Source organism: Bos mutus, unplaced genomic scaffold (assembly GCF_027580195.1).
Source record: "Bos mutus isolate GX-2022 unplaced genomic scaffold, NWIPB_WYAK_1.1 CTG361, whole genome shotgun sequence".
In the NCBI taxonomy this organism is placed as follows: Eukaryota; Metazoa; Chordata; class Mammalia; order Artiodactyla; family Bovidae; genus Bos; species Bos mutus.
In genome coordinates, this window is record NW_027219848.1 from 23,961 (window position 1) to 41,472 (window position 17,512).

Genomic DNA, 17,512 nt, shown 5'->3' on the forward strand with positions numbered 1-17,512 from the left:
GGGAAACGGTTTTCAGAAAAACAAAAGAGGGAAGGAAAAAAAAAAAAAAAACCCCATGGGAACGGTTGGGAGTTGGTGGTGTTTGTCTCAAGGTCTGTAAGGGAAAACAGCCAAAATCCTGTGTATAAAAGTAAGTCTTTGCACATGGGATTTGTTTTCTTTCCTTCTGAGAACTTTCACTGGATGGCTTCTCACCACATTCTCAGCATCCTCGGAATGAATGTTTTGTGCTTCCAGCGTGCTCCATGTTCTGCTCTGAAGAAGATGGCAGGTTTTCCTGGCCTCTTTCCTGCTGGTGTTCTCCCCGCTCTCCTTCTCTGGGTGTCCATGTGGGGCTCCCCAGGTCAGTGTTTTCCCTCATACCTTTCATTTGTTGGTTTGTTTTCAGTGGCTCTTCTTATACAGTAGGTCCACCAGTCCCAACTCTGCTCCCTCTCAAAGGCAGTTATATCTGGGAAAATTATGGCTCTGTCTGCTGCCAACAGAAGGCTTGACGAGTCAGGTGAAGGGTGGGCGATCTCCTTCACATCAACATCCTTTGAGCAGACCTCATAAAAATCACAGCTATAATATTTATCTAAATCTTTACTGAATGTGAGTGATCTTAGTGATCTGTTTAAATTTGATGTAACTGTTTGTTAAAATATACTTTGTAATGTTTACACTGCCACAAAAACCCAAATTTGAAAACAAAGAATTTGGACTCAGGATCCCTGAGCTGGTTATGATCTTGGACAAACCGTTTATTCTTTCTGGGACATGAATCTGTCTTTCATAAAGTAAAAAGGGCCCCTCAAGTTGAAATTTTCAGACTCCAGGTTTGAAGATAACCAGCCATGAGGTCTCAATAATGACATTTTCTGATACTGTCTCTTTAATTGGATATCAAAAAACACAAATAAGAAAAATACATTTGGGTCTCACATTAAGAAATGCAGGTGGGTCTACCATCTCATCTCCTCCCCTACTGCTTCCCCTAATCTGTCTCTGATTTTCATGCAGTGTCTGGGTTTTCTGTGATGGGACCAGCTCAGCCCATCAAGGTCTCACTAGGAGCAGATGCCACTCTGCCCTGCCAGTTGTCCTCCGAGCAGAGTGCAGCCCACATGCAGATCCGGTGGTACCGAACCCAGCTCTCCCCAGCGGTGCTCGTGTACCAGGATGGGCAGGAACAAGACGGGGAGCAAATGCTGGAGTACCGTGGTAGGACAGAGTTGGTGGAAGACTCCATCGGAAGAGGGGCTGTGGCCCTGCTGATCCAACACGTTCGTGCCTCTGATGATGGCCAGTACTGGTGTCATTTTAATGATGGTCACATCTCCCGGGAAGCTGTTGTGGAGCTGCATGTGATAGGTATGTTAACTTAGCATACCTATGTTGAGAACATCTGGATCCCTAGACTGGTATTTCTCAGGATCTTCCATATGTTGCCTTGCAGAATGTCAGCTTCCTAAACTGTACAATGAGGACAGAATCACATGCTCTGCTTTTAAACACCAAAGGAGGCAATCTTCCTGTAGATATTTTGGTATCCAAAAAGATCTCAAAAGTTTATTAATTTGTATTAATTCAGATGGGTACTGGCACCTTCAAATATTTTTTTACCCAGTCAGAAGACAACTTGTAGAATTAAACTCACTTTTTCTTTGATTGTCCCCATGCTTTTTTCTTCTTGGAATGACCCCAAAGCTCTCTCAGTCCTAGTACAGTGCAAAAGCATTAAGTTGATTTCAGAATCAACTTAATATTGATTTCAGAATCAGAGGTAAGCCTAATGCTGACTGTGAGCAGTTTTGAACTCTGAACTTCAGTTTACTTATCAGCCTGCTGCTGCTGCTGCTGCTGCTGCTGCTGCTAAGTGGCTTCAGTCCTGTCCGACTCTGTGTGACCCCATAGATGGCAGCCCACCAGGCTCCCCTGTCCCTGGGATTCTCCAGGCAAGAACACTGGAGTGGGTTGCCATTTCCTTCTCCAATGCATGAAAGTGAAAAGTGAAAGTGAAGTCGCTCAGTCATGTCCAACTCTTAGCGACCCCATGAACTGCAGCCGATTAGACTCCTCGATCCATGGGATTTTCCAGGCAAGAGTACTGGAGTGGGATGCCATTGCCTTCTTCAACTTATCAGCCTAGTGATGGACAATTAGACCTTCAGCCTGAGGGACTCCTGAGCCCCAAGGGACCACAGGCCTCAGGGACATGTTTTCTTTCCTCAGGCTTGGGCTCTGCCCCTCACGTTCGCATGATGGGGCCTGAGGATCACGGGATCCAAGTTCTGTGCTCCTCAGGTGGCTGGTTCCCCAAACCCAGGGTGCAGTGGAGTGACATGGCGGGAGAGAAGCTACTATCCCTCTCTGAATATCAGACTCAAGATGGAGATGGGCTCTTCCATGTAGAGGCATCTCTTGTGGTCACAGACAGCTCTCTTGGCAATGTGACCTGCTCTATCCAGAACCCTGTCTCTGGCCAGGAGAAAGCGTCAGCCATCTTCCTTCCAGGTCAGTCAGGCACAAACCCCGAGGCAGAGCTGGGTGTCTTCCAGGCAGGGAGGAGTGAAGGGCTGAAGGGAGCCTTGGAGAGAGGGCAGGGCTTCCTCCAGGTTGGTCTCTCACTGTGTCTCCACTTGCCTGTGTCAGAGCCCTTCTTCCCCAGAACGTCTCCATGGAAGATAGCCCTGGCTGGGACACTCCCTGTGCTGGTGCTTCTCCTCATCGGGATCAGCTACATTGGCTGGAAAGAACATAAAGCCAAAAATGGAGAAGTAGAGAAAAGAAGAAAGCATCTCATGAAAGAGACAAGGTGGCGAGAGAGAAGGAAGAGGCACATTCATTAAAAAGTAAATCGGGCAGCAAGTCAAATCAGAGGTTCCTGGAAAAGCTGCAGATGCTGTGTGTGCAGGGTAGATGGGGAAATAAAAAATTGTTGAAGAATCCTGAGGAAAACACAGGGTGCCAAGAATTCCACAGAACTGGGAGTTCTATGCAAAGGAGAAAACCACATGGGAAGTTAGGAGATCTGTGGGCAGTGGTCATAAGCCTCCAATCCACACCATGCCCTTTCAAGCCTCTGTACCCCAACCTGTTTCTCTTTGCAGAAATGTCTTCCTTTATTGTCTCTTCCTTTTTATCCTTCAAGAATAAGCTCCAGAAACACCTAAGAAATCGAACTCCCGGGAAGCATGGACTTGCCTTCCTGTGTGACCCCAGTATTCTTCCCACATAACTTTTCTTAGAGCTTGCCGTTTTATATTTGACAAAGATATTCGTTAATCTTTCTCACCTGCTTAATGATGGGCTCCTTAAGAGAAGGTCAAATTGAGTTCACTTAGCTACTCACTGGGCTCAGGAGCAACTAAAACTCAATTTGATGGGTTTTCTATCTCTTTCTCTTTCAGGGAAGCTTGAGGAAGATCTCGGTGAGTCTTACCTCTTCTCATGCCCTGTATAGAATTTTTACCCCTTTTCACACCTGTTCTGGGTCTCTCACTGAATGTTGTTTCTTTCAGAACAACGAAAGGCATTATACAATAAAGGTAAGCAACTCAGTCATGTCAATTGATGCCCTGACGTCCAACAAGTTCTCAGTTCCCTATTCTCAGAGAAAAGACTAAAGGATTCATGATGATTAGTGGAAGAGAAATTATGGAAAGGAAGACAAATTTGAGGTTGCAGATTAATGTCTCATCTTGTCTTTCCTGTATTTGTTCTGTTTTAGACTGGAAGAAGGCCCTGATATATCCTGGTATGTAAACCTCTGGTCCTCGTCTTGCCAAATGCCTCTGGTATTCTGAGCATAATAAGCAGAGTGATAAATATAAACACACATACACACACTTGAAAGTTGTGAAATTTTTATTTGGTATCACTCTGTAGTATTTTGTATTTGGAGACTCAAATAACCAATTGTTTTCCAGAGCTGATAATGAAGGAGAAATAACTGCTGACTAGTCAATTCCACTACATGACTGGGGTAGGACACAGCATGAATGTGAATTGTTAGCCCTTCCCTATGGAGAAGAGAAAGATGGAACTCAGGGTGACTTTGAGGAGATCTGGGAAGAATAAAGAATATATTATGTCAGCATTTTTACTCTGCAAAAAAAGTTTAAAAGATCAGAAAATATATTTTATATTCAGAAAAGTATATTAACTATGATTTTACTTATTTTACCTATTTGAAATAAAGTAAAATTCAATATATAGGGAGAAGGTTTATGTATGAAAAAGTTGAAAAACAGTTTTTCAAAATATTTTAATATCTTCTGCATAAATATGTTTATCTGGAGGTAGGGGGAATTGGCTATTTTTATACCTTCCACTCCAGTGTTCTTGCCTGGAGAATCCCAGGGATGGCAGAGCCTGGTGGGCTACCATCTATGGGGTCGCACAGAGTCGGACACGACTGAAGCGACTTAGCAGCAGCAGCAGCATACCTTCTGAAATCTGAGTCTACATATTCTGTAGGCTTATAACTCATTTGTTTCTGTTTGTGTGTGTGTGGAATATGGTATTGGATCTCAAAAACACACTAGGGCATTCCTTGAATATATATCTATGCAAGTTTTATATGCCAGGCATGCTAGATGTTGGTGGCACAAGTTATTATCTCTGACCTTGTGGAACTTAAAGTCCACTGGGGGAAGGAAATCAGGAAAAGGCAACTACACACAGCCTGATGAGTGCTCTGATAAGAGAAGGTGAGAGGAACTCCTCCCAAGGATTAAAGCTGATTAAGCAGTTTTGTTAAGAGTTTTCTTTTATGAGATACTGAGAAATGTTCCTGTGTTTCTAAAGGAGTGAACAAAGTACTAAGGACAACTTTTGACACTTTTAATTCCAAATCTGTCAATTACAACTGGGAAGTTGGGTTATTTTATATTTCTTGACCTCAGTGTCTTTATCTCTTTAAATGAAGAGACTGGAATACATGATCTCTGATGTCCTCCTTGACTCATACATTTATAGATTCCATGTATCTGAGTGCTACACTTCTGATGGGAGGGCAGTTTAGTGAGAAACCACAGAGCTGCTCCAGCCAAGAATTATGGATGGGTCCTTATCTACCTATTGTCTCAAGATTCAGTGAGAAAACCCAATCTTCAAATAAAATCACAAGGCCTGTTATAAGAGAATTGGCCACAGGCATAAGCAGATGCAATTCTTTTTCCCACTAGGAATCTGTCTCTGGAGAAAAATACAAGCTATCCGATTACAATCTGGGTCAAAGTAATAAGGGCTCATTTAAATGCTTTGGTCATAAACTTAAACTCTAAGGAGATCATAGGCCAGAAAAACTGTAAATAGATGGAGGGGTTTAGAGGAGGAATAGAATAGAATTAAATTAAAAATATGTTTTATAGTTATCATCATCAATGAGGAGGCCCACAGAGGCCTGGAGAGCACAGTAGAGTGGCATGTAGAGGATCAGACCCTACTCCTGGGGTCTCCAAATGTGGCTTCAGTTGGAGAACAGCCCCAGCTACTGGCTGAATTATGTGATGGTTTCTAATCTGAGAGCACAGAAAGAATACTACTTGTCCTGTAGTTTCTGGACACTACCAGAGTTTGAGGAGTTTTGAGGAGGAAGGGAATGTCACCACGAGAAGGTGATGAGTCAGGAAAGTCATCTTATCTCCTTTTCATCCCCTGGGTATACTTTGGTCTGGTTTCAGTTCATGTTGCTCTTTTTCAGACTGGAGGAAGGAACAGTTTGAACGTGGTAAGTGGTTCTTTATTTATCTTTTTGACCCCCTTATAACCTGCCCTCTGAGATCTCCTCTGAGACCCTGCTTATCCTTCCTAACATCCTCTCCTAGTTGAAGAGACAGGCACTACTGTTCTGGTAAAGAGAAGGAGGACATGAAAAGCATTCAATGTTAGCCTGAACTGACAACTGCTGCTAGGATTAGCTACTCTGGTCGTGCCTCCCCTTTCAAATGCTGACAAAGCTTCCCTGTCTGTGGGGTCCACTTGGTTCTGAAACAGAAATTAACATAGCCCCTCAGCTGAGGAGACCCCACACTAAGTAAAAAGGGCTCAAAATAGCAATTCGGCTGTTCTTTGTAGAGAGGTCAGCTCACAGGGAGCCTGTGACTGAGGAAAATAGGACTAATTTGCAGAGAACATGGCAGGAACACCGTTCTTCAGTAAACATTTCAAGATCCTGCACACACTGGCACTTTGTCAAAACACTGACCATGGCAAAGATAAGACAAGTAGCATAGAATGGGTAGCAAGAATAAGTAGCAAGAGAACACATCAAACCCTCCTCCCGCCCAGCTCCACCTCCCCCAACACACACACCTTCAGAGGAGAGGTGTTCTTTTCACCACTCCTTACACATTTGCTCTGTTTTGTTAAAGTTTCCCCTGTACAACAGTTTTCTGAAATATACAGTCTTGGCTTTATCCTTTCCTTTTTATTTCTTCCAGTTCTTGTGATTGAAAATCATGAAAATGTTCATCAGAACAATTCTGACTTCAGAAAGGAACCTCAGGCAGTATTATGTAAAGAGCAAGGAGGTGGCAACCTTCTCAAACTTGATCAGAAAGGATTCACTAAGGGGAGACATTACTGGGAGGTGGACATTGAGGACACTGATGAATGGACTCTAGGCATTTATGAGGAGCCCACAGAGAAGAGTGAGCTACTCAGTGATCTACAGAAGATGAAGTTCAACGTCTTAGAGAAGAAGGGATGTGAATACAGGGCTCTCACTTGTTCTCGCCAAGGCATTTTCCACAAAGAGTCTCTCCCGATTGAAAAGTGTCCACTAAAGATTGTGATTTTCTTGGATTATGAGGATAGTGACATTTCTTTCTATAACATGACTGATGAAACCCACATCTTCTCCTTCACCCACACCAACTTCTCTGGGTCAGTCTATCCTTACTTCAAACTGAAATCCATGGAGTTCTCCCCATCTGCATGATACTGAGTGACTTAGAATAAGAACCTATAAGTTGTGAAGATAGTAGCCCATTTTTTGTAAACCCAAGGATTCCAGTCTTGACGGGTGTCCTCAGGACCACCGATTATGAGGCCTCTTGATTTAAGTCTCCATGAATCTGCATTACCAAAGTTTCCAGCCACATCAAGCAGTGTTTCTCAAATAATTTGCAGAGAAGAATATTTTCCACATCTTGTGGTTGTTGTAAATATTTTTTGCATTATATATCACAGACATACTTTTCTGAATAAACTACTGGAAATGATGAAGTGAGTACAAAGACATGTGATTGGAAATTTTATTATTAAATATCATATACCTAATATTTTCTATCAATTCACTCCAAATGTTGTAATACTTTATTTCTATATTTGTTTCATGAAGAATTAGTAAGAAACAGTTTACAAATATGCACTGATCTATGGATCACACTTTTGGGGCTTCCCAGGTGGCACTAGTGGTAAAGAATCCATCTGTAATGCAGGATTTTCAGGAGATGTGGGTTTGACCCCTAAGTCAGGAAGACCCCTGGAGGAGGGCATGACAACCCTCTCCAGTATCCTTACCCAGAGAATCCCATGGACAGAGGAGTCTGGCAGGCTACCATCCATGGGGGTCACAAAAAGCTGGCCATGACTGAAGTGACTTATCATACATGCACACATGGATCACACTTTAGTAGCACTGCTTAAACAAAAATTAGATGCACAACAGCACTGAATAAAAATGGCAGAAGAGTTTTATTTTCAATTGTTGAAGGAGAAAAGTTAAACTATAATTTGATGAGCAGCTAAACTGTATCTTAAATGCAAGGATAATTTGATAAAGAAAAAATAAATATCAATCACAATCCAGTTCTAACAAATGTGATGATGGCAAGATGATGAGGTCTGGGGAAACCAGAGTCAAATGAGAGCACATCAAGGTATAAACAGTGAAGGGAAAGTAAACATCTACAGGCAAAAGAATGAAGCTGCCCTCTATCTCACATCATATGTGGAGCATTAACTCAAGATGGATTATAGATCTAAATGTAAGCATAGGTATAAATCTTGGGTTAGGCGCTTGGTTTAGGTTTCTTAGTTATGATACCAAAAGTGCAACCAAACAAAGAAAAACATAAATTTGACTTTGTTAAAAGTTTTGTGCACCAAAAGACACTATCAAAAAAGTGAAGAGGCAACTCATAGAAAGAGAGAAAATATTTACAAATTATTCATCAGAGTTTAGTATGAACAATATATAAAGAATTTGTAATACTAAATAATAAAAAGAAAAGCAATTCAAGTTTTTAAATGAACAAATGATTTGAACAGATATTTCTCTGAAGACGTGCAAATGGTCAACAAACACCTGAAAAAATGTGCAGCACAATTAGTTACTTGGGAAATGTAAACCACAATATGGGCTTCTCAGGTGGCTCAGCCGGTAAAGAATTTGCCTGCAATGCAGGAGACCTGCGCTGGATCCCTGGGTTGGGAAGATCCCCTGGAGAAGGGAAGAGCTCCCCACTCCAGCATTCTGGCCTGGAGAACTCCATGGACTATAGAATCCATGGGGTTGCAAAGAGTCAGACACATCATGCCCTCTAAGACGGATATTCTATGTCCTCCCTACATTCCCCCCTCACCAAGTGGAAAATAACAAGTGTTGGAAAGAATGTGGAGAAATGTAAAACAACACAGTCACTGTGGAAAACAGTTTAGAAGTTTCTCAATAAGTTAAATGTAGAATTACCATTGTTGTTGTTCAGTCGCCCAGTTTTTTTTGGACTCTGTAACCCCATGGACTACAGCACACCAGCCCTTCTGGTCCTTCACCATCTCCTGGACTTTGCCCAAGTTCATGTTCATTGCATCAGTGATGCTGTCCAGCCATCTCATCTTTTGACACCCTCTTCTCCTTCTGCCCTCAATTTTTCCCAGCACCAGGGACTTTTCCAATGAGTCATCATTTCCCATCAGATGACCAAAATACTAGCGCTTCAGCTTCAGCATCAGTCCTTCCAGTGAATATTCAGGGTTGATCTCCCTTAAGATTGACTGGTTTGATCTCCTTGCTGTCCAAGGGACTTTCAGGAGTCTTCTCCAGCCCACAGTTCAAAGGTATCAATTCTTTGGCATTCTGCCTTCTTTACAGCCCAACTCTCACAATCGTACATGACCACTGGGAAGACCATAGCCTTAACTATACACACCTTTGTCAGCAGAGTAGTATCTCTGCTTTTCAATGCACCATCTAGGTTCATCATCGCTTTCCTGACAAGAAGCAATTGTCTTCTGATTTCACGACTGCAGTCACCATTCACAGTGATTTTGGAGCTTCCAAGAAGAGGAAATCTGTTACTACTTTTGCTTTTCCCCCTACCATTTGCCGTGCAGTAATAGGGATAGATGCCATGATCTTAGTTTTTTTAATATTTAATTCTTAAGCCAGCTCTTTCACTCTCCTTCTTCACCCTCATCAAGAGGCTCTTTAGTTCCTCTTCACTTTTTGCCATTAGAGTGATGTCATCTGTGTATCTGAGGTTGTTGATGTTTCTCCCATCTGTCTTGATTCCAGCTTGTAACTCATCCAATCCAAGCATTTCTCATGATGTCCTCAGCGAATTGGTTTAACAAGCAAAGGTAACAGCTGAAGGCCCTATTGTACTCCTTTCTCCACCTTGAACCAATCAATTGTTCCATACAGGTTTCTAACTATTGCTTCTTGACCTGCATACAGGTTTCTCAGGAGACAAGTAAGATGGTCTGGTATTCCTATCTCTTTAAGAGCTTTCCAAAAAAAAAAAAAAAAAAGAGCTTTCCACAGTTTGTAATGATCCACATAGTTAAAGGTTTAGCATAGTTGATGAAACAGAGATAGATGTTTTTCTGAAATTTCCTTTCTTTCTCTAGAATACAGTGAATGTTGGCAATTTGATCTGTAGTTCCTCTTCCTTTTCTGAACCAACCTTGGACATCTGGAAGTTCTTGGTTCCCATAATGCTGAAGCCTAGCATGCAAGATTTTAAGCATGACCTTACTAGTATGGGAGATGAGTGCAATTGTCTGGTGGTTAGTATATTCTTTGATACTACCCTTCTTGGCAATTGGGATGAGGATTGATCTTTTTCAGTCCCGTGACCACTCCTGGATCTTCCAGATTTGCTGACATAATGAATGCAAAACCTTGATGGCATCCTCCTTTAGGGATGTGGATAGTTCTGCTGGAATTTCATTGCATCCACTAGCTTTCTTAGCAGGAGTGCTGCTTAAAACCTACTGGACTTCACATTCTAGAATGTCTGGCTACTACACTATCATAGTAATCCAGTTCATTTTTTATACAGTTCTTCCTTGTAATCTTTCCATCTCTTCTTGATCTCTTCAGCATCTAGTAGGCCTTCACCATTTTTATGCTTTATTGTGCCCATCTTTGGGTGGAATGCTCCCTTAATGTTTCCAATTTTCCTGAAGAGATCTCTAGTCTTTCCCTTTTTGTTGTTTTCTTCTCTTATTAAGCACTGTTCATTGAAGAAGGACTCGTTATCTCTTCTAGCTATTCTTTGAAACTCTGCGTTTAATTGGATGTACCTTTCCCACTCTCCCTTGCTTTTCCTTTCTTTTCATTCTTCTGCTTTTTGTAAAGCTTCCTCAGATAATCACTTTGGCTTCTTGCTTTTCTTTTCTTGGGAGGGTGCTTTTGTTCACTGCCTCCTGTACAGTGTTACAGACCTCTGTCCATAGTTCTTCTGGCACACTGTTAACTAGATCTAGTTCCTTGAGTCTGTTCATTACCTCTACTGTGAATTCATATGGGATTTAAGTCATACCTGGCTGGCCTAGTGTTTTTCCCAGTTTTCTTTAGATGAACCCCGAATTTTGCTATGAGAAGCTGATGATCTGAGCCATAGTAAGCTCCAGGTCTTGTTTTTGCTGACTGTGTACAGCTTCTCCATCTTTGGCTACAAAGAATGTAATCAATTTGATTTCAGTATTGACCATTTCATGCAAAGATGGGCTCGATAAAGGACAGAAATGGTATGGACCTAATAGAAGCAGAAGATATTAAGAAGAGGTGGCAAGAATACACAGAAGAACTGTACAAAAAAGATCTTAATGACCCAGATAATCCCGATGGTGTTGTCACTCACCTAGAGCCAGACATCCTGGAATGTGAAGTCAAGTGGGCCTTAGAAACCATCACTACGAACAAAGCTAGTGGAGGTGATGGAATTCCAGTTGCGCTATTTCAAATTCTGAAAGATGATGCTGTGAAAGTGCTGCACTCAATATGCCAGCAAATTTGGAAAACTCAGCAGTGGCCACAGGACTGGAAAATGTTAGTTTTTGTTTCAATCCCAAAGAAAGGCAATACCAAAGAATGCTCAGACTACCACACAATTGCACTCATCTCACATGCTAGTTTTTTTTGGAGAAGGAAATGGCAAACCACTCCAGTGTTCTTGTCTGGAGAATCCCAGGGATGGGGGAGCCTTGGTGGGCTGCTGTCTATGGGGTCACACAGAGTCGGACACCAGTGAAGTGACTTAGCAGTAGCAGCACATGCTAGTAAAGTAATGCTCAAAATTCTCCAAGCCAGGCTTCAGCAATACGTCAACCGTGAACTTGCAGATGTTTAAGCTGGTTTTAGAAAAGGCAGAGGAACCAGAAATCAAATTGCCAACATTTGCCAGATCATCGAAAAAGCAAGGGAGTTCCAGAAAAACATCTATTTCTGCTTTATTGACTACAGTGAAGCCTTTGACTGTGTGGATCACAATAAACTGGGGAAAATTCTTAAACAGATGGGAATACCAGACCATCTGACCTGCCTCTTGAGAAACCTGTATGCAGGTCAGGAAGCAACAGTTATGGAACAACAGACTGGTTCTAAATACGAAAAGGAATACGTCAAGGCTGTATATTGTCACCCTACTTATTTAACTTATATGCAGAGTACATCATGAGAAACACTGGGCTGGAAGAAGCACAAGCTGGAATCAAGATTGCTGGGAAAAATATCAATAACCTCAGATATGCAGATGACACCATCCTTATGGCAGAAAGTGAAGAGGAACTAAAAAGCCTCTTGATGAAAGTGAAAGAGGAGAATGAAAAAGTTGGCTTAAAGCTCAACATTCAGAAAACTAAGATCATGGCATCTGGTTCCATCATTTCATGGGAAATAGATGGGGAAACAGTGGAAACAGTATCAGACTTTATTTTTGGGGCTCCAAAATCACTGCAGATGGTAATTGCAGTTATAAAATTAAAAGACGCTTACTCCTTGGAAGGAAAGTTATGACCAACCTACACAGCATGTTAAAAAGCAGAGACATTACTTTTGCCAACAAAGGTCCATCTAGTCAAGGCTATGGTTTTTCCAGTGGTCATGTATGGATGTGAGAGTTGAACTGTGAAGAAAGCTGAGGGCTGAAGAATTGATGCTTTTGAACTGTGGTGTTGGAGAAGACTCTTGAGAGTCCCTTGGACTGCAAGGAGATCCAAACAGTACATCTTAAAGGAGATCAGTCCTGGGTGTTCATTGGAAGGACTGATGCTGAAGCTGAAACTCTGATACTTTGGCCACCTCATGTGAAGAGTTGACTCATTGGAAAAGACCCTGATGCTGGGAGGGATTAGGGGCAGGAGGAGAAGGGGACGACAGAGGATGAGATGGCTGGATGGCATCACCCACTCAATGCACATGAGTTTGAGTGAACTCCGGGAGTTGGTGACAGACAGGGAGGCCTGGCATGCTGCACTTCATGGGGTTGCAAAGAGTTGGACATGACTGAGTGACTGAACTGACTGACTGATTGACCGTTTGGTAATGTCCACGAGTAAAGTTGTGTCTTGTGTTGTTGCAAAGGGTATTTGCTATGACTAGTGCATTCTCTTGGCAGAATTCAGTTAGTCTTTGCCCTGCTTCATTTTGTTCTCCAACGCCAAATTTGTCTGTTACTCAGTGTATCTGACTTCCTACTTTTGCATTCTAATCCCTGATGATGAATAGAATATCTTTTCTAGATGTTAGTTCAAGGAGGTCTTCTAGGTCTTCATGGAACTGATCAGCTTCTTTGGTATTAGTGGTAGGGGCATAGACTTTGATGACTGTGATGTTGAATTGCTTGCCTTGGAAACAAACTGAGATCATTCTGTCATTTTTGAGGCTGCACCCAGGTACTGCATTTCGGACTCTTCTGTTGATTATGAGGGCTACTCCATTTCTTCTATGGGCTTCTTGCCACATTAGTAGATATAATGGTCATCTGAATTAAACTCGCCCATTCTCATCCATTTTAGTTTGCTGATTTCTAGGATGTTGATGTTTATTCTTACTATCTCCTACTTGAACATGTCTAATTTTCTTTGATTCGTGGACCTAACATTCCAGGTCCTTATAACTGTATAGTTCCACCCCAAGAGAAATTGAAGTATATATTCACTCACACACACAAATGTGTACACAAGTGTTTGCAGCAGCATTTTTGATAATGGCCAAAAAAGTGAACCCAAAGTGGTACAGCCACACAATGGCATATTTTTTCACCATAAAAGGAATGTGGACCCATGTAAGGATTAGAAAGATACAAAGAAGACTCCATAGCAGAATCTAGGTTTACACGAGTAGGCAGAGTTCAGAAGTTCACTGAATTTGAGAAGAATAAAGGCTAATACTAAATTTGGACTGCAGAAGGGAAAATGGAAAGGTACATGGAATCATTGCCCTCTCTGTAACAACCCTGGCTTAAATTTAATTGGTTTTCACAAATTGTTAAGTGAACATAAAATAACTTCCTTTTCCAGTACTAGGCAGTCTCATTGTGCTTTATTTGCACAAAGGAAATAAGAAAGCCACTTAATAATCGAACTTTGTGTATATATGTGATCATTTGTGTGTGCATTCAAGTGAGGAAATGGACACCTGCAACTAGAATATTGCTTTATCATCCTACAAAGACAAAAGTCCAGAGTCTCCTTCTTGCTTCTGAGACAACTCCATTCTCTACCCAGCTAGAGCACTTGGGAGCAAAAGACCTGGTTCACATGACTGACGTGCTCCATCACAAGGATATAGCCCTGAGTAGTACAGTCCCTTTCTTCTGTACTGTTATAGGGAGCACAGAGCACACATTTCAAGCTCTGGCAATCCAGATCAGAAAAAATCTGGGAAATTACTGTGGACCAACAGATGTGAATCAAACTCCCTTCTGAGTTGGTGACTCAGACAATGAGTTGGTTTGTAAAACTCTTTGAATGTAAAACTATTTGAATGGACATTTTCTTCCATAATTTCAATTTCAACCTGTGTGTATTTGTGTCTAAAATTAGTCACTTTTAGACAGAGTATGATTGTATATTTTTTAAGTCTATGCATCCAATCTATGTACTTTGATTGAATTTAGTCTATTTACATTTGAAATAATTAATGATTGAGAAAGACTTTTACCTTCTTGCTCCTTGATTTCTGTCTTTAGGATTTTTGTCTTTCATCACTACCTTTCTCTGAATTAATTATCCTTTTATTGTGACATATTGAGATTACTTAATCACTTCCTTTTGTGTATATTCCATGGATATTTTGTTTGTTCAGAGCATGGAGTAGTATCTAATATCCAAAAGTTTGAACAATGTATTTTGAATTGACAGCAACTTAACTTCAATTGGGTCAAAAGTACTCTACTTATATGCAGCTTTATCTCCTCTCTCTTGTAATTGATGTCAAAAATGGTATCTTTCTATATTGTGCACTAATTGACATGGATTTATAATTATTTTGAGCATTTGCCTTGTGTAACTATTATAAAATGAAGTTACAAACAAAAATTACAAATAATACTAGATGGTATATTTTCCCTTATGCTAATTTTTACTGAATATGTGTATATATTCATATGGCTATGAAATACTTCTAGTATCTTTTCATTGTTAAATATATTAATAATTTTCCCTACCTTAGAGAAAATAACCAATCATAACACCTATAATTTATTCTTTTGTATTTTATTGACACAGTTATCAAATTGGCAAATTTTATTCCTTTTAAATATTTGTAGATGGACTAAGTCTTAATGGAAGTTCAGATATAATATGGCTCTGCTACTGCTGCTAAGTCACTTCAGTCGTGTCCAACTCTGTGTGACCCCAGAGACGGCCTCCTACCAGGCTCCCCCGTCCCTGGGATTCTCCAGGCAAGAACACTGGAGTGGCTTGCCATTTCCTTCTCCAATGCATGAAAGTGAAAAGTGAAAGTGAAGTCACTCAGTCATGTCTGACTCTTAGCAACCTCATGGACTGCAGCCTACCAGGCTCCTCCGTCCATGGGATTTTCCAGGCAAGAGTACTGGAGTGGGGTGCCATTGCCTTCTCCAAATATGGCTCTAGATTTCTTGAAAATTTTATATGATGAACACATGTAACTATTGTCCTGAGATATTTCCAAAAGAAAACCGAATATCATCATAAATTTTAGCATTCTGTTTTTCTAAAGACATTTTAAAATTATATTCTTGTTTTCATAGAGAATATAATTTAATAATATATCTTTGCAATGTACATTAGAGGTTTTATATAACTACTGCTACATGTACAGTTTTAGACAGATGGGTACCTTTACTGTGCACCTCCTTATCACTTTTTGTGTCATACCTGTGTCATGTGTGTGTGCATGTTAGTCTGAAAAAACTCAATGAAAGATGAATGATGGACATCATTTAATGCAGTGGAAGTCCTGTCGTTCCTCTTCTTATTTTTCATTGCTTATCTTAACTCTTCTTGCACCAACCAACATGTGGGGTAATGCAAAAAGCAAACAAAACATAAAACAGTGTGGAGTGTTGAAATGTCCTTTAGAACTTTAATGAACCAGTTCTCACAAATATGAGTCAATATGTTGTTGTTCTTTAGTCAATAAGTTGTGTTTGGCTCTTTTGGGACCCCATGGACTGTAGACCAACAGGCTTCTCTGTCCTTGAGATTTCCCAGGCAAGATCTGGAGTTGGTTGCTATTTTCATCTCCAGGGAATCTGCCCGACCAAGGGATCAAACCTGGATCTCCTGCTTGGCAGGCAGATTCTTTCTCTTCCTCACGAGGGAAGCCCTAAGTCAATATACTTCAAAGAGTAAATTATAAAAGGGCTTTGAATTTTGTCCTTCTCTGTTCCTGATAAAACGCATTTATTTGGAATGAACTGTTTCTTCCTTCCTTCTACTTTTTAGAGAATGGGCAATATGAAAAAGGTAAGTACCAAAAATGCATTTCACTGGGGACCTTGCCATTATTTCATCTGTTTCTTGTACCCTTGCCTCAACAAGCAAGGATCAACTTCCTCAACTCACATAAACACATATTTTTATCTGATGTTTGTCTTGTTAGCTATCTTTCCAACTGAGTTTACTCATTTCATTTGCCATTTAGTTTTCCCAATCATTACTTCTTTGGTCTTCTTGTTGCAATCAAGAGAACAGGTAGTTTTTTTCATAAATTTTATCAAGATGTCTTTGAAATGTCAACATATTCAAGGTTTATAACATTTAAGATTACTCCAAGAAAAAATTTGTTCATTTGATTTAAACATCCTTTACCGTCACTTAGTGCTTTCCCTCCCTTTGCTCCACATGATGTAGTGAAAATCAGCTTTTTTCAGGCTGGGTAAAAATAGAAACTCAAATTCAATAAAATTCCATAGTAACTGGTGGACAGAATCTTTGAGCATAGACACACCCATAAACCTGATTCTATACTAGGCATTTATAGAGCAGTGATTCTGTTTTCTCTAATACGAAGTTTGAGATGACTTTACATAATGTAGCTGTGACAATATGAGAAATGACTGTGTTTAACAGCAGTCTAGGACCAAATAAAAGAAAACAAACCAAATAATAAGTGAGTTCTGCTTCCCTGTGTGCTTCTTTGTGTGTGTGAATGTGAGTAGTTTTCTGCATCCTAATAGTGTAAATTTTAAATAAAAATATTTCATTAAGTTTGAATTTCATATCTTGGGCCTATCTTATGAAATTGACATTGATCTTTGCATTTATATTTTTCAGAAGATCTTCAGAAAAAAGGTGGTAAGTTCTCTGATATCCTTTACTCCTGAAGCTCTTTAATACAACTGGCTTCTGTATGTCTCTATGATTCCCTGTCTTTTAAAATATCTATAAGCCATTTATTGGCCCCCTCTGCTCCTGGATATCTGTTTTTCACATCAAAAATTCTGATGTTGTACTTCTCCATATTTAAATTCTTCTCATTTCTGTCTCCCTACCTTCCATACATTCCCATTCATCTATTTTTTCATTATAGACATTGGCTCCTTCTATCTAGTGGCCCTATTCTGGTAAAACAAGCCTCTACATTTGTTTGTTTTAAAAAATAGTTTATACCTCCTTAATTTTGAAGGGTATATCACTAACTTTAGAATTCTAGTTTTTCTTTTCTTTTTTCCTTTTTCCTTTTCAGACTTTCAAGTTGTGATTTGATAGTCTTCTGGTTTGCATATTTAATGACAAAGAACTATAAGAAATTCATTCTTATTTATTTTATGGTAAAATGTCTTTTTTCTCAGACTGTTTTCCA

General features: G+C 40.3%; 1 protein-coding gene across 1 annotated transcript; it reads left to right on the plus strand.

The window, feature by feature from the left end:
- Window positions 1–264: 264 nt before the first annotated feature.
- Window positions 265–6,928, plus strand: LOC102269721 (butyrophilin-like protein 1). Its single transcript, XM_005911536.3, is given in 10 exon segments — window positions 265–343; window positions 1,003–1,353; window positions 2,215–2,496; window positions 2,635–2,763; window positions 2,766–2,834; window positions 3,393–3,413; window positions 3,504–3,530; window positions 3,713–3,739; window positions 5,690–5,716; window positions 6,429–6,928. Coding segments are annotated over 10 exon segments (1,512 nt in total).
- Window positions 6,929–17,512: the final 10,584 nt, after the last annotated feature.